This window comes from Euprymna scolopes, chromosome 34, assembly GCF_053919585.1.
Source record: "Euprymna scolopes isolate OS-2025 chromosome 34, ASM5391958v1, whole genome shotgun sequence".
Lineage (NCBI taxonomy): Eukaryota > Metazoa > Mollusca > Cephalopoda > Sepiida > Sepiolidae > Euprymna > Euprymna scolopes.
In genome coordinates, this window is record NC_136515.1 from 20,505,055 (window position 1) to 20,523,129 (window position 18,075).

General features: G+C 33.5%; 1 protein-coding gene across 1 annotated transcript in view; it reads right to left on the reverse strand.

Moving 5' to 3' along the window:
* LOC145259117 (uncharacterized) overlaps positions 1 to 18,075 on the reverse strand; it is a 49,611-nt gene that overhangs the window by 7,718 nt on the left and 23,818 nt on the right. The window contains exons 4-5 of the mRNA XM_080116787.1: positions 12,756 to 12,977; positions 140 to 362 (exon numbers count right to left, since the gene is read on the reverse strand). Of these exons, the coding sequence (XP_079972913.1) occupies positions 140 to 362; positions 12,756 to 12,977 (445 nt within the window). The remainder of the gene's footprint in view (positions 1 to 139; positions 363 to 12,755; positions 12,978 to 18,075) is intronic.

The following is an 18,075-nucleotide window of genomic DNA, read 5'->3' on the forward strand; positions in this document are numbered from 1 at the left end:
ATGCCCATATGATAAAAGTCTGGAAACTTATTGAAGACACCTCGTAGCATAAAAACAGCCATATAGTGTCAAAACTGTTAAAGGTAACACAGTTGAGAAATTTGTATAGTAGGCGTAAGCGAGTAACCTAGTAACTTACCTGAAGAGTAACGTCTTTCACAGTTCCTTCTAGATAATTCCTCTTCTGATCGAGTAAACATCTTCAATTTTTCCCAGAAAAACACTGAACATGCCTTTGTAGGTTTGTTTTGTCTTACTAACGATATAATGTTTCCATAGACAGAGTTTGTTTTTACATCATTCAGCAAATCTTTAAGATGGGCTTCGTCGAATTCAACAAACGGACAGCCACCACAACTCGTCTGCAAAGAGTCGATATAAAAAATAGACAAAAATGTCAGTAATGTATTATACAGAGTGATTTAAAAATAAATGCCACTAATGGAATCATTAATAAAACTAGCAAAAATATTTTGATAAAATTTTACTTTAACTGCAACTCAAATTTAAATTGACAACCTTTGTAGGTTTGGGGGTATGCTAAAAGCGAATATTACATTCAAATTTGGAACAGACAAGTAGTTTTCTGGATATCAAGCAATTTTTTTTTTCAATGTGTTACTTAATGAATTTCAGTGGCGGTCACCATTCTTAATTTTGCTGTTCAAATCCCTGCTGAATTGGCTTCAAATATAAGCCCCTGATCTAAGTGACACAGCACCTTGTTTGGAGTGGGGAAAAAAATAATAGCAGGGTGATCTGGCATTGCCACGAGCAAAAGTTTAAATGGGGAAATGGGGTTTTAACACACATGTGCATTAGTACTTGTTCAGTTGGGGAAAAACATGCCCATCAGTGAAAACATAAGGGATTACATCATATAATAAAGGTTTTAATACCCAGGAAACTATTTTTCTGCACCAAATTTAAATACGATATTCATTTTCAGCATACTCAGAAACCTATAAAAGTGATCAATTTAGTGGTGAATGTTGAGTTGCAGTTAAAGTAAGAGAATACCAATATCTTATATATATATATATATATATATATATATATATATATATATATATATATATATATATATATATATATATATATATATATATGAGCAAATAGTTATTTGGTATTATCGAGCTTTTATATCTGGCTGAGATAATTTTATAAATATTAATTCTTTAATATTTATAATTTACTTTAATTTTACCATCTTGGATCATTTTGGTAAATTCAATTGTAATTTTCATTTATATATATATATATATATATATATATATACTAGCAAAGATTTTGCACTGAACTTTGCTGTACGCTCGAGTACCTGCTTTCTGGTTACCCGAGCATACAGCAAAGTCACCACCTTAACATTTGACCTTGCAATTGAAAAATAGTGTGCACCATCCCTAGGTCAGATATCACGTCAGGTTTGGTCATGATCAGTTCAGTGGTTTGGGCTATATGAGAGTACGTATACATAGGCTATGACCTTGATCTTTGACCTTAACCTTTAAAAAGCATGTGCACGATCCCTAGGTGCATTATCATGCCAGGTTTGGTCATGATCGGTTCAGTGGTGTGGGCTGTAGGAGAGTTTTTACACATAGACCCACAAACATGAATGCTACTACATATATATGGGCAATTAATCAGAATCAAGTAGCAAAAAAAAAAATATCAGGACTCTTTGGAGTATCAGGATCAGAAAAATTTGAGCCAAATTTCCAATTCTAAAAACGATTCTTTTACTTATTTATTTATTTTTTTTTATTTAAAATGTAATTTTATATTGTTGGCAAAAATGAAAAAATACAGATTCAAATCTTAGAATGACATTACCAAAATCTTAGAATGAGATTACCAAAATCTTAGAATGAGATTACCAAAATCTTGGAATGAGATTACCAAAATCTTGGAATGAGATTACCAAAATCTTAGAATGAGATTACCAAAATCTTAGAATGAGATTACCAAAATCTTGGAATGACATTACCAAAATTTTGGAATGACATTACCAAAATCTTGGAATGAGATTACCAAAATCTTTGAATGAGATTACCAAAATCTTGGAATGACATTACCAAAATCTTGGAATGACATTACCAAAATCTTGGAATGAGATTACCAAAATCTTAGAATGAGATTACCAAAATCTTAGAATGAGATTACCAAAATCTTGGAATGAGATTACCAAAATCTTAGAATGAGATTACCAAAATCTTAGAATGACATTACCAAAATCTTGGAATGAGATTACCGAAATCTTGGAATGAGATTACCAAAATCTTAGAATGAGATTACCAAAATCTTGGAATGACATTACCAAAATCTTAGAATGAGATTACCAAAATCTTGGAATGAGATTACCGAAATCTTAGAATGAGATTACCAAAATCTTAGAATGACATTACCAAAATCTTGGAATGAGATTACCAAAATCTTGGAGGCGATACATGAACCGAAAACATTTGTCAAATTAAAAAGAAAGAAAATGATATCTAGATTTAAAAGTAGATGCGGACTCTTCACTACTCCCCCCCCCCAAAAAAAAAATTGTTTTAGTCGATTTTAGAATCAGAATCAGTCAGGAAAAAAAATCATCCCATCACTGATATTGTAAGGGTTAATCCTGCAACCTTTATTATTCCTGGTATTCATAAAAGGCTTCCCTGGTAACAATTGTCTCATAGATGGCTATATTTGCTGACACCACGCTCTATAATAGACTCAAGCGGAAAACATCTAACAGTATCCCGTATCCATACAAAGCCACCATTCACTCATGCAAGGAGTATTACTCCCACATCTGGGCTGCTGCATCTGCCACTAGTTTCTCAGTCTTAGACAAGGCCCAAAAAAGAATCTCAAGTCTAATAGGCCCCACATTATCGGCCAAGCTCTAACTACTAACCCATAGTCGAAATGTTGAATCGCTTTGCCTGTTTTACAAGTACTTCAATGGAATGTGCTCAAACAAAAGCAAGCCACTTGTACCACGGCTACTAAGAGAGTAGGCCGGTGAACATGACAGTGTGACGTCATTACTAGATCAACATGTAGGTAAAGGTGCCTAAAGTTTCCGGTGTTCAACCACATGGACATAAAAATATTTTTCATTGCCTTAAATTGTGGCTGTGGTAATTTTATGAAAGTAGTCCAAATATTCATGTTTTTTTATTCTCCTAAAGAGAAAAAACAATTCTTCATTTGGATAATTATATAATTGCAATTATTATAATAATTGCACATTGGGATAATTTTAATCTAACAAAATATAACAGTAAGTGGATTGTTTTTTAACTTTTATATCTATCGAAGGAAGTCGAATATTTCATTTTGTTAATTTTTGTAAACTGCAAAACAAACAATTTTTATATGAGGATATTTTTCAGTCAGTTCTTTTAATAAATAAAACTTTTCATTGAATATTTCAAAATATTTTAAAGTTAGAAGCATTTTTCACAGCAATTTTTTTTTTTAACTAAAACGATCGATGAATTCAATATTTTAGCACCGGGCGTAATTTATTTCTTTGAAATTTATTTAAAACTTCAAGCTTTTGTTTGTTTGTTTGTTTTGTAACATTTTATCTGTAAATAATTTCCATGACTGAAATAGGAAATTCTCTATTCTCTCCCGAGACATACGAACACAAATTCATCGTAAAAATTCATTAACTAATCAGTTTTAATTAAAGTTTTGATATAAACTAAAAATAAAGAGTACATTAAATTTTAGTTAACTTATTTTCTTGTGTTTATCTTATAAATAAATATTGTTTGGTATTTGTGCCATGTACTTATCGTGCTAAAATAATAACGTTATTTAGAAAGCCATTCTTAACAAGTGGGGGGCTTTCTAACTATTCTGCACTTTCACCTAACAATTTAATGAAAAAAAAAAGATACCATAAATTTAACTTGAAAATCCTATCTAAAATATAGCACGGTGCATACACTGCACAAACACCATTATTATTATTATTATTATTATTATTATAACAACAACAACAATAATAATAAAAAAAGGTACTTGATGGGGAACGTGGACCCTGCATAAATGGGTTTTAATTTAATGGTTGCTTCCTAAAAAGCGCATACGCAAAAAGTTTTCATTGGTTTATTTAATCACGAAAACTTTTTTGAGGAAAAAAAAAAGGCCAAACGCATTATTTGAATATAGATTAAAAAATAAACGTAACAAAAAAAAAATATTAGTGCAGAAAATATAATGAAAATAAATGAAAACAAAATAAAAAACAAGCACAAAATAAAAGTATGAATCAAATTTGATTAAAGAAATTTAAAAAATTCAAAAATATAAAATACACGCTCGATTGCAAAAAAAGTGTATGAGATATATGCAAAGAAAGTGAAAGAAAACCCTAGGGAGCAGCCATTAAATTAAAACCCGTTTATGCAGGGTCCATGTTCCCCTGTGAAGTGCAAAAAAAAAAAAGTGTAGATGATATAGACTGGCACCACACCAACTACTTGTGAAGGGTCGGGACAATCTGGCAAGGATACTTTTCCCTACACGCAAACCTTGACTAAATATTCAAAATCAAATAGTATTCGCAGCCCAAATAAGATCGCCTCGGTATGGATAAATCAGACTAGCTTTTACAAGGAATGATACACCTTCTCCAATTGATCTTAAGTAATAATACGAAGCTGGACACTCCACCATGCATTTTTGTTCTGGAATCCAGTAAGACCACAAAGAATAGTATAATATAACACATTAAAATGGTCAACCGGTGAGAGGAAATTCTTCTTTTTTTTTTTACTCATGTAACAAAGCATATCGCCACTTAGACGTAAGGGGCTACTATTTGGGGTCATGTCTAGGAAAGATTAACAAGATATTTGTTTATATTTATTTATTTATTGCGGACTATTATTCTCATCTTTATTAGTTGTTGTTTCACGACGTTTCGGCCAATTATTCCTCTGACCTTCGTCAGGTGATATCAGAGGAATTGTTGGCCGAAACGTCGTGAAACAACAACTAATAAAGATGAGAATAATAGTCCGCAATAAATAAATTAATATAAATAATACTCATCTCAATAATGAATTCCAATTAAAATAATATATTTGTTTATGTTACATTTAAACTTCTGCATATCAGTACAGCCAGGGAAGCAGGCAGCAGGAAGGGAATTCCAAAGTCTAGCTGTTTGAGGGAAGAAACTATTAGAATAGAAAGCTTTCTGTCATTAAGGGACACCAGTGAAGGGATGAGATCTTATTACTAAGCGGGTTTGTTGGGGATATACACGTCGAGGGGGCACAAGTGAAACAAGTTCATCAGAACACATTCCATTAAAATATTTGTAAAATAGGCACAGTGATGCAACATTGCGGTGATGGGACAGGGGCTGGAGCTTAGTTGATAAAGTGGGACTGATTAGATTGACAACTCCTTTTTTGACTTTATCTAAGAGGGTTGGTTGGTTGGTTGTTTTTGTTTTACGGCATATCAACCCTTTTCAGTTTATTTAATGCCAAATCCAAAGATTTTGAAGAAAAATTTTTTCATAAAATATATCTGTTGTTTTCAATTTTCTATTTAACCCATAGTTGAGACCCTAACAGGTACTACCACTCCGAGTCATAGTGGACCTGGGAGCAATGGCAATTAAAGGGTGGCTCCACACTCCCCAAAGCCCGCAACCTAGGGCCTCACCATCGGATATAGTTTAAGGTCATATCCAGGACCTTCTCTAAGAGGGAGAAACGAGTGGTAGATGCACCAGCCAGATGTGGCAGCAATACTCCATGCATGGGCGAATCGTGGCCTTGTAAAGGTACAGGATACTCTTAGGTATGTGTAGTCTTCTAGCTTGATAAAGGAAACCCACGTTCTTTGCAGCAGCCTTTGCAATGTCCTCTATGTATTTGTTCCAGTTCATATTGCCCGCAGATGTTAGGCCGCGGAGTTTGAAGGTAGAATTCTCAGGTAGGGTGCTATTTGTCATGGATATAGGAGGTTCTTTACTAACTCCATGTTTAAAAGATAAAGGACACTTTAATGAACTATATTCAACTATCTGTGTCTTATATAGAGGTGAAACGTTAGCCCCAGGTATGGAGCCCCTTGATTTTTTAGAATTTCGACTGAAGAAAAATGAAACAAGAAATAGAACTGCTCTTTATATATATGAGACTAAAAAGGCTACCTGGTTTTGCCCGCGGCAAAAGTCTAACATATTTCTATTAACCCATTAACGCCCATGATCCTTTTTTAAGGCCCACACATAAAATGTTTAATATTTACTGAACAGTTATTTTTTTTTTCCAGAAAAATTTTTAATTAACACTTAAATATCTATGTGAATATTAAATATAGGTAGAATTCATTTTGTAACCATTTCATCCAATATTTTCAAGCAAAAATAAACATAATTACCAAACAAATTAACTAAAAAAAATTTGGGCGTTAATCTCTATCTCTCTTTATCCATTTCTCTTTTCTTTTCCCTTTTCCCTTTCTTGTTTTTCCATCCTTATTCTCACCCCAGCCCATTCCTCTCTCATAGATAATTCTATATAGATTGTTCGAGGAATGAATCAACATTTTCTTTCCAAATCTATCTATATATAAAAGTGAGAACGTGGGTGTGTGTGAGGACACTTCTCAACCTATATACTCAATGAATTTTTGATTTACAGACTTGAAATTTGGTATATATGGTAGTCAGACATGTGAAAAACTTTTGATTCAGTTTTCATCTAGAAAAAAAGAGCTGCTAAGGGGTAAAAATTGGAAATTTGGTACTTGGTGGGGGTCATCGGATTTTTATTTGTTTGTCAACTGTGTCACAGCTGCACATGCGTGAATCATTCACATGACTGATTACTTATGTTAAGCATAAGTAGGTTTGAAAACACTTTTTAAAGAACCTGTCAAGCTGGCTTAATGGTTATCGTACTTGACTCGTTTTTAGTTTTTGATTTCGATTTCAGCTTGAGTATTTTTTTTACTTACAAGAAGTGAACTATAATACTCACATGCACATGTCTCGGTTTCTTTCCATTTTTTTCCTTCATATTTTTAAAGGAATTTAAAGTTATGTTTAATACTGGACAACACCGGGTACATCTTTCAGTTAGTATACAAAATGGCTGAAAAATTGACATCTACCCTGAAGAAACCTAGCTCAGTTGACCACCAAAGAATTTTTTTTCAATTTTAAAACCAATGCTGCAAAACCACTTCCTGACAGAGGAGTTCCATCACTTCATAAAAGCATACGAGGAATAGGGGCCGAAACTGCAAAGTGGAGGAGGGCTGTAGCATTTGTTCTGTGATCATGGTAACATCTTTCCAGGTATTACCTCCAACCTTTTTTCTGGGGAGAAGAGTAGTTTAGTATCTGTTTTGCCATCATTAAACTATCCTCCTAGGCATTACCTCCTTCTTTGACAGGGTATCGTAGTATCTGTTCTATTGTCATTAGACAATTTCTTCTAGGTATTAGATCCTTCTTTGGGAGGGAGGGAGGGAGATACTATATGCTCATTCATTATGATGTCATCCTCCCAAGCATTACCTCTTCTTGGAGGGGGTGGGGTAGATAGTGTAGTATGTGTTCATTTTTCATGGTTACAATCTTCCCAGGCTAGCAAAAATATGCAACCGGAAAATTGGCTTGTATTTATGTTTAAAATTGCCATATTACAATTAAAGGGGAGTAACTCTTATTTTAAGTATCAGTCGCAAATATTTTTGTTGTAAGGGGAGATAATTACGATCTTGATTACTTGATTATAATTTGAAGAAAATTGGTCGGTAAAAAATAAAAAATAATTTAATATTTGATGCTTGTGTAGATAAGCGATCTTTTCGAGTCAACACATTTCAGGTGAAAACATTATTACGTATTTACGTGTCATGATGAAATTAACACAACTTCCAAAAATTCTGAAAAATAATCGAGTACATGATATATTTTGAACAAAAAGTCAGCCACAATTATGTTCTGAAATGCGTTAGGTGTATCCGAATTTTGGGGGAATTTTTGACACCTCTAACAGAAAACTGCGAATAAAATATAAAAAACTCGTAATTTCTCTTTTTAAAGTAGGGTTGTTTATTTTCTGTATGGAATATACTCCCAAAATAAACTATTAAAGTTGTTTAAAAAGTAATAGAAATATTATTTTTTATTTAAAAAAAAACAGTGTTTACAAAATGTTTACAAAATGCCGGCGTACTTTCATGCAGCCATTTTTTTACGTAATAAAATCAATAGAATTTTACAAGTTAAATATTTTTCAATTTTTAAACTTTAAAAATCTATCAAAATTTTTCTATGGGTTCAATTTTTACGATATTTTCAGGGTCAATGTGAAATTTTATGCTCTTTCCAATAGACCAAATATAATATTTTAGAGATACGGTTTTTTTTTTTCAAATTCAACCCCCCCATTTTGAAATGTCTATTAAAATTTTAATAATTAATTTATGTGCCAAAGTTTTATATATCACAAATTGAAGATAAAAGATCAATAAAGAAAATATTCTAATTTAAAAAAAAAAAACAAAAAAAAAGAATAGTTTTTTTTAAATTTACATGTAAAGTCCAAAGTGTAAAACCTTTTTTTTTTTTAAAAAAACCACGTTGATTTTTATTTTTTTTTAATGAAAGCTCATGTTATGCTTACATTGTCAAGTAAATACCAACCGGTGACGGCAAATATTTCTATTTCATAGAATCTTTTCTTTTTTTAGATATTTAAAAAAAAAGAAAATTTAGTCGATAAAGAAGTATTAAAATATATCAATCAAAAACTCATGTATTTCATTAAAAGAATTTAAAAAAAAAAAAAATTGACGAAGCGGATTTTTTGTTCTAGGGGAAAAACTTATAAGTGACTGTTCGTTTCCTTTTTAACTACGGAGGATGAAAAATACTAACTTTGGTTAACACACGCAATAAAAAAGAGACCTTATTTATGTCCTTTGGACTTCATACTTCATAAATTTCATTTTAGCAGCAGCAGCTATTTACAGCTTCACGCAAAACATGTTGCGAAAATGCGATTTTCTATGACCCTCGCCTTAAAAAATCCTTTCATTTAAAAAATACATGGAATTTAAAATATAAATATGGATAAATTCTTAACAATGAAGGATGGAACTACCCATTTAATAGCATATTTTTTAAGTAAGTGATGTTTTGGCATTTATATATATATATATACATATATTTATAAGCACGTCAAAATATGTTGATTTTCTTTATATTTTTTTTAAGAAAATCGGTTTAAAAAAAAAATATTGCATAATTTGCTATTAAAGCATAAATAGGTTTGAAAACAGTTTTTTTTAAATTTGGTCTTTGCTCCTTTAATTGAAAAAAAATTAGGGTTTGAATTACAGCTTCGAAAAATAGTAAGTTGAATTATTAAAGTTCTGATCATCATTTTTAATGGCCACTTTCTGATATACCTAGAAATGCGTTGGTATAAAAATTGCAGTTCTTAATTTGTAAATTTAAATCAAGAGAGATAAGTCAGTTTGTCATACCGAATTGGTCACAGAAATCTTCTACATAAAAACCATCTGTTAAAACTCAATAATTTGATAAATTCTGTTTTTGCTTGTAATTATTTTTACTGGATCGTTTTTCATATTTTTGGGAATTTATACTAATTTCGACATGACACATAAGTATGTTATAATGTTTTCACCTGATATATGTTGGTTTAAAACAGGGGTGTCAAAACTATGGCCCACGAGCCAAATCCAGCCCGCCAAAATCTTTAAGCTGGCCAGCAGAACTCTTAAAAAAATATTCATAAAAAATATTAAAAAATGGAAATGTGTGGTGGGTTTTCTTTTTTTTTTTTTTTTTTTTTTTTCAGAAAATGATTTAAAGAATAAGGTTTTGGAGAACCAGTTTCACTAAAAAGCAAAACAGTATAAAAATCATCCAGGTTTTTGGGTTGGGGGGGGGGGATGTAGCTCTAAAAAAGTCACTGATATGGCTCCTGTTTGAAAACTTTGGAGATCCCTGGTTTAAAAGATCACCAATGTAAACAAACACCAAATATTTAGTGGTAAGGGGAGATAATTCTGATTCAGCAGATAATTTGGAGAAAAATGGTCAGTAAAAAATAAAAACTGAATAATTCATTTTAATATAATACTTGTTTCTGGTGATAATAATCCTGTTACTACAGTTAAATTCTGATTTTAATTTTATATTACATCGAATCGTTATAGTGTAAAACAGTAATATTTCAATTTTTAGCGTAAATAAACAATTTCTTATTGAAAACTAGCAGAAAGATATTGTTGTTTGTTTAGAGAAAGTATTTTCGGGTAATGTGTTCTTGGCCATTGCTATTGTTGGTAGAGAAGGTTTCTTGTAATTATTGAAGGAAACAAGCTTAGTATTGGCAGCATTGAATGTGACTATCTATTTTTGTCCTCATTCCACTACAGATTGGAGGTCATCCTCTAGTGTTTCTGCCATTTCCTTAGATATGTGTTCATTTGTTTTCCCCTCGTGCCTGCTATAGAGAATGGTGTCATCAGCAAATATACCCATCTCAGAAACAATTTACTCACGGAGGTCATTTATGAATATCCAAGAATAATAAAGGTTCAAGGATAGACCCTTGAGGTACTCCCGCATTTATATCATATTGTTTAGATGTACAACCATCGAGGTCAACCTGGATTTTTCTCTTACTTAAGAAGGATTTAATTACATTATGCATTCTTCCAGTGATACCATATGATCTAATTTTCCTTAAAAGACCATCGTGCCATACTCTGTCAAAAGCCTTAGATATATCGAGGGCTACCGCTCTACTCTCCCCTGTTTTATCCAGTGAACGGTATATACATTCAGAGATTACAGTTAGGATATCTGATGTGGAATGGGCTTGCCTAAATCCATATTGATTGTCGGTCAGGAGTTTAGCAGCTGTAAGGTGATGGACTAGAGCTTGATTAATTAAGGACTCAAATATTTTGGCAAAAAGTGAGAGAAGGCTAATGGGGTAATGATTTAATGGGTCAGTTTTTTTCGCCATAATTCTTGAAAACTGGTACCACAGAAGCAGTTTCCAGCAGTCAGGAAAGCAAGATTCGTTAAGATTTGTAAAGTTTGACGAGAACTGGAGCAACCTCAGCGGAGCATTTTTTTGATAGCACAGCCGGGATGAGATTGGGTTTGCATGCTTTTGAGGTGTCTAGGTTTTTTATGATACCATGTACTTGAGAAGGGGTGATTTTCAAATCATCTAGTTTGGCGTCTGTCCGCAAAGGAAAGTCAGGGAGGGAGTGGTGTGCCGGGTCCAATCTTGAGTTAGAGGCGAACCGACTGGCAAGCAGGTTAGCCTCCTCGGTTGCCATGCAAATAACCTCATGATTGCTTGATTGCCCATTATTTACTACACTGTTGTAGATTTTCCAAAAATTACGGACTCTTAATTTCTGTGTTTCAATGAGTTTTCTGGTGGTTTGAGTGTATTTTGTTTTAGCTGTCACTATTTCTCTCTTACAATTACTTCTAGCTTCTATATACTTCTGTCTGTTTAAACTGGACTTATGTCAGTTGAATCTGCGGTACACATGCTGCCTTTGAGCAATGGCAGCTGCACAAGTAGAAGTAAACCATTGGGAAGAGTGGGGCTTGCTATAGAATTTCCATGTGGGAACATGTGCTTCAATTGCAATTTTGAACCATTCGGTGGTCTCATTTGCGCACTGCTCAGCTGGAAGAGAAAAGATATTTCCACATGGGGCATCTCTGATGAGATCCCTGATGGCTTCCCAGTCAGCTTTTTTATAATACCTTAGTGTTTTGGGTCGAAAATTAAGAGCAATTTCTACCATTATTAAAGCATGATCAGCTGTGGACTGTCGGCATTCGTTATACAATCGTCGGGAACTATGGTCAGAAATAGATCTAGAAAGGGGCATGTTGATCTTGTTGGTCTGGGAAATATGTCAGAAATGTAACTATCTGTGATAAGGAATAAGATATAGGGAAGCTATGTGTTGTGCTACCAGCTGCGTCTGTGTAAGTAGAGAACCCAAGCCAGTTACTGTGGCGGACATTAAACTCACGAAATACATGTACTTGTGCACTAGTATCGAGGGAGAGTGCTATACCTATACTGTCAGAGACTTTGTTTATTAGGGTACAGTGTTGGGTCTAGGGAGAGCGGTAGAGAAAATACAAGTAGCTAATATTATGTTGCATGTTTAGTCTGAAGCACATAAAGGCCTGATCGTCTGATTTTAGTTTAGTTTCTCTAGTCAGGGAGGGGGTGTTACGAATATAGACTCCAAACCGTCCCCCTAAGTAATTCAATTTACAAAATTCCCACTACTTATGTTTACTACGCTATAATCACATTGACTAATGTATACCCATTAACCCTTATCCTCGAGTGGCCCCCAGGCCTTGATAAGTGGTGATTCCTGTAAATAAATAAATAATTTTTTGAAATAAATTATTTCCAAATGATTTTGCATTTCGTTTCATGTTTAGTGACTTTCGTTCCGTTTTAACTAAACCGTGTCCGCTTCCGGCATCTTAACTTTGGGAACTGAATTTTTGGATTTAACCGGATTTTCTTGTCCGCTTGACCATGTCTAATCGTCCATCCAAATGGACAACAGAAACCGGAACTCAAAAAGGAGCAATCCTGACTAATCGAAATAAAAGCAAATTTTGTAATCAAATTCTTACGACGTAAAAGATTTTACAGGTTTTGATTTGAATTTACCTGCAACGATTGACAATTGTGAGCCCTATAGTTTTTACGACCTCCTTCCATGCCATACAGGTGACGGATATTATACATGTATCGCTTGGCATCTTTCTCCCAGATATGCATACACTGTATTTCTTTATGATCCGTGCATTTCTTGGAATATTCACTGCGCCAAAACATTAGCGCCTCATGAATGGAAAGACCAGCTTCCTTCAAAAACAAAGTGTAACGAATCTGAAAAATAAAAGACAGAAAAAAAAAAATCAACATTAAAATAGACACATGGTACAACGGATAAAGGTGTTTGAAGGACTGTGGGGAGTTAAAAATCAAAGGACAGTAGGCCTACAGAATTAACTGAACCCTTTCCTTTTTATCAAAAATGAATGTTTATAAACTGGTCGTCTTTGTTGCTGTCTGCCAAACCTTCACAAAAAAAAAAGCACTTGTTTAGCTACAACCACAAGCAGCAATATTCCTTACTTCCTATCTGTGCTTAAATCAAAACGTAAATTGCATGAACAAAAATATTTTGGTACTTGTACAGTTTAATGAAGACATAAAAAATGAAAATATTGAAAAAAGTTTATATTGTATGTATCAGTGTTTACTGACGTATCTGAAAAATGCAAATGGCGTTGAATACGTATGTTTGGGAAAATGAGTTAAAACTAAAAAACTATATAAAATACTGTTAGAAACCCACTCAATATATGTTACTGTAACATAGGCTGATAGATATTCGGTGGGTTTCTTACAGTATTTTGTACAGTTTTTTAGTTTTAACTCATTTTCCCAAACTTACGTATTCAACACAGAATCTGCCGCCATTTGCATTTTTCAGATATATCAGTAAACACTGTATGCTTTTTGAGATGAATAAACGTGTTACATTATATAAAAACACTAAAAAATTAGGTACTTGTACAGTTTAATCAAGACATTAAAAAATGAAAATATTAAAAAAAAAAGTTTATATTGTGCATATCTGTTATGGAATAAAGTTCTCTGAAAAGATTTTTCACTTAATTTCGTCAAGTAGTTTTTTTCTTTTTTACAGCGAAAAAACAATTTGTTATGATACTGAGCAAAAGGTTCGATTTTTAGGAAGAAAAGTTAGTATTAAAGATGGGGAGGGAGTGTCGGCACTTTAAATGGAGTTATCTCCCCATGGCATGTTCAAAAAATTCAAAGGCGGCTACCTTCAACGTACTGTCATAAAGATGTGTTTTTCCACTGTATAAAAAAAATGCTTGATCAAATTAAGTGAAATTTTTTGGGGGAGATCTTCAGTCCAAAACAGATACGTACAATATAACCTTTTTGCAATATTTTCATTTTTTAATGTCTTGATTAAACTGTACAAGTACCAATATTTTTTTATAACTGCCCACTTGTGGAACTCTGTTCTGCTGGCCTGCTTTCCAGCTGACTACAATATAGTTGCCTTCACGTCCAATGTAAATAAATTCTTGTTGAACCATCCTTCTTAAATAATCAAATTATACCCAACTTCCACCCACTAACGTTTACTATACTGTTGTCCCGGTGACCTCTGTACACTCATTAACTCTTATCCTCGACTGGTCTTCAGGCCTTGATAAGTGATGACTCCCTTGTAAAAAAAAAAATAACAATCAGTTTGAGGTGCCAGTCTTCTAGAAGTTGAAGATTATCTACAATAACTAATAACTAAGGATAAAATAAAAATCACTAAAGACTTTGACATTTGTCCAGGAATCCTCCTGTATTAACATAACAAAAAACACAGAAGAATCTGTATCCTGTACATACTCGTGATGGAAAAAAAGTATTGCGTGTAAACTCATGTATCAAGTAGTTTTATTTGTTAATAAGAAAATCATAATTTGTGGCTAAGCAAACAGCAACAATTGCAAAAGGCTATCTTGAAAACAGTCTGAAGAAACAAGGGCGACAACTCCAAATAATTCAAACTTGCAAAATTTTAGAATGCCATTCTTAACATGGGGATATTGGAAAAACTCAGATTCACTTAAAAATGATCTTTTTATAATATATAGTTACTTCATCAATTTACATGACTTTTGGAATATGATATATTCTTTCTGTCAGTGGTATGTACATCATACAGATTTTTCTTTTATTTTTTTAATACAAGGGAAATTCTGGAGAAGCACCAAGACTTTATTCTGATCATGGATGGGAGTGATTTTTACCCCTGCAATAATTTTATTTCTTAACAATAGCATCAAATTAAAAACAACGTCAAAACAAACACAAAAACTCTATAATGTGTTAGATATGTTTTTAAAAATGTCTGACACACCACGAAGGGATAGAAATACCGAATCTCTTAACTGCATCCTCAGCAATTAACCACCTAATGAAGGCCAGAGGAATGGTTGGCCAAACCGTTGTGAAATAAGAACTAGAAGATGAGGATGATAGTCCGCAATAAATAAATGCATAAATAATACAAATTACTCATCTCAATAATGAATTCTGATTAATTAAATAATGTCTGACACATGTTCGCTATCATGACTCTTTCGTATTTAAAAGTAATTTTGAAAACTTTAAACTGACGGATAAAGTTTCCTCTTCAAGTTAAGTTTAGTTTAAATAGTACAAAATAGTATCACCAGCATGTGTTGCTAAAATAATTGGTGCTATTTCATTATAATGATGAAATTCAAAAATCGAAATATTGAATTTCAAGTGAATCTTTTATCTACATAATTGCCATGTCACAGTAATGAACATATCCAAAAAATTACAAAAAACAATAAGGTTGTTTATTAATGAAAACAGTTTTCGAAGACATTTAGCAAAAAATGAGTTTCGCTAAATTGGCCTAAGATTTTCAAATTTTCAGAAAATAATTACCTCCCTTTTATTATTATCAGAACTCTCCGTTTCTTTTTTTTTTTTAGCAAAACTCAATTTTAATATAAAATAAAAAAACTTTAAAAAAACAAACAAACTTGTAGCTTTTTAAATCTACGCCTGACAACAAACCGTTCTAAAACAAGGGGCGTAACTCGTAAGTTAAACAATAAATAAATAAATATGTTTTGATATAGAGGCAGGGTTTCTGCTTGTTTTCTGCCATAAACAAACCAGAAACAACAGGCTTTCTATTCTTCAAATAATAACAATCTACTCCTATGGATTAAATAAAAGGTTCAGTACAAAATCATTTATAGATACCAGAGTTCGACAAAGATTTCCAAGTTTGACAAGCCACACCTGAAGAAGGTCTGAGGTTTTTTTTTTCTTTTACTCACGTTAACCTCTAACAAAGCATATCACCACTTAGACTAAAGGGCTACTATTTGGGACCGTGCGCATGAATTATTAACAAGATGTTGGTTTACATTACATTTAAACTTCTGCATATCAGTACAGTCAGGGAAGCAGTAGGTAGCAGGAAGAGAATTCCTAAGTCTAGCTGTCCAAGAGAAGAAACTATTAGAGTAGAAAACTTTCTGGCATTTAGGGACCTCAACGGTAAAGGGGTGTGATTTTGTTGCTAAGCAAGTTTGTCGGGGATGTGTACGTCGAGCGGGACACAAGTACAACAATTTCATCAGAACATCAGGTAACCAAAGTCATGGTTGACAAAACAAAAACAATCTATCCTTATCGTTTAAATAAAAGAGTTTGGGTTCCTTCTCGTAAAACATTCACGGCAAGAACCGTCTTCCTACCACAACTGAAAAGAATTTTCCTTTTTTCTTTTATGTTCTTGATGTCAGGCAGAATTTCCATGAACAGAATTTCTTTCCAAAAATTTCTCACTTGCAGAACAGAATTGCTGCCCTTAAGACCATAAAATGGTTGTTTTGCCTGTTATTTTCATAACGTTTCGGTCGATTTACCTTTGAGCTGTGGTGCAACAGATAAAAAGCATCAAGTAGTAATTTATATATATAAAAGGAAAAATGTGTGTGTGTGTATTTGTATGTCCCGTAAAAACTTTCAACACACGCAACGGATCCTCACAAGATCGGTATCATTTTTAAGCTCGATCCTTCGGACGACAAATATCGAAAAATTCCTTCACTCTCAACCGGGCAGTTTTGTACAAGGAGGGATGGTTTTTTTCGTCGACAAGTCATCATCTCCGTTGGATTGACTACGCTTAATTTCAACGTTCTTGACTTCTGGTTGTCCAGGAATCCTCCTATATTAAAATAACAAAAAACACAGAAGAATCTGTATCCTGTACATACTCGTGATGGAAAAAAAGTATTGCGTGACATCAGCTAAGGCATTAGGTTTCTTTTTCCTTATTCGCATTATAGGTTCGCGCCTGCCTACTACTACTTTTTTTTAAACACCTCTCTCCACCCGGGCTGCCTACTGTTGTTTTGATTACCCCCCCCCCTCGCTACTACCACTTTTTTTTTTAAGGTGTGGTGTCTGCTCTGATACTGCACTCAAGAACATACAGTAAACAGGTACCTTAGGGAACAATCCTATGGAATTACAACTTTGATATGGAGTTCCTTCTATCAAAGAAGTTAGGACACACAGACGGCCTATCATGGTTAATACCAAGGACTGGTGAACCACTTGAAGACTCGGTGATTGCATCACTAATATCAGAGAGAGATTACAATTTGATCCTGTGCAACACTGTGATAGAACTCCCTGTTACCCTGGAAGATATAATGAAAAGCCAAAAGCAACAACTTTATAAGAGAAACAAAGGAAAAACTACAGACTGATGAACAAGTAGCAGAGGTTTTCTCAACATGCGACCAGGTATTATTGTATTGGGAGAGAATAGTTGTTCCAAAAGAAAATCTTAAAGGATTTTCACAAAGGACACCCTGGCACCACCAGGATGAAAAGTTTAATTCGTTCATACGTGCATCGGAGAAACATGGACGAAGATATTGAAAAAAAGGTGAAAGCATGCAGGGGATGTGCACTAGCTGCTAAAGCTCCACCAATTTAATTTAGCCCATGGCCCAAAGTGGACTACTCATGGTCATGGATACACATGGACTATGCAGGACCACTTCATAGTAGTGGACAGTTTCTCCAAGTGGTCAGAGATCTTTAGATGTAAAAGCCCTACTACTGACTTCACTATAAAAACTCTTCATGAGTTATTTGCTGTGTCAGATAATGGCACTCAGTTTGCATCCCAGGACTTTAAAGAGTTCATGGAGGACTTCCAAGTGGACCCACATCACAACTCCGCCATACCACCCCAGGTCAAATGGACAAGTGGAAAGATTTGTAGGCACCTTAAAGAGGGTTTTGAAAAAGGTAAAGAACACTTCATCTGAGAAAGCTTAGCAACAATTTCTTCAGGTGTGTCGCATAACACCTAACA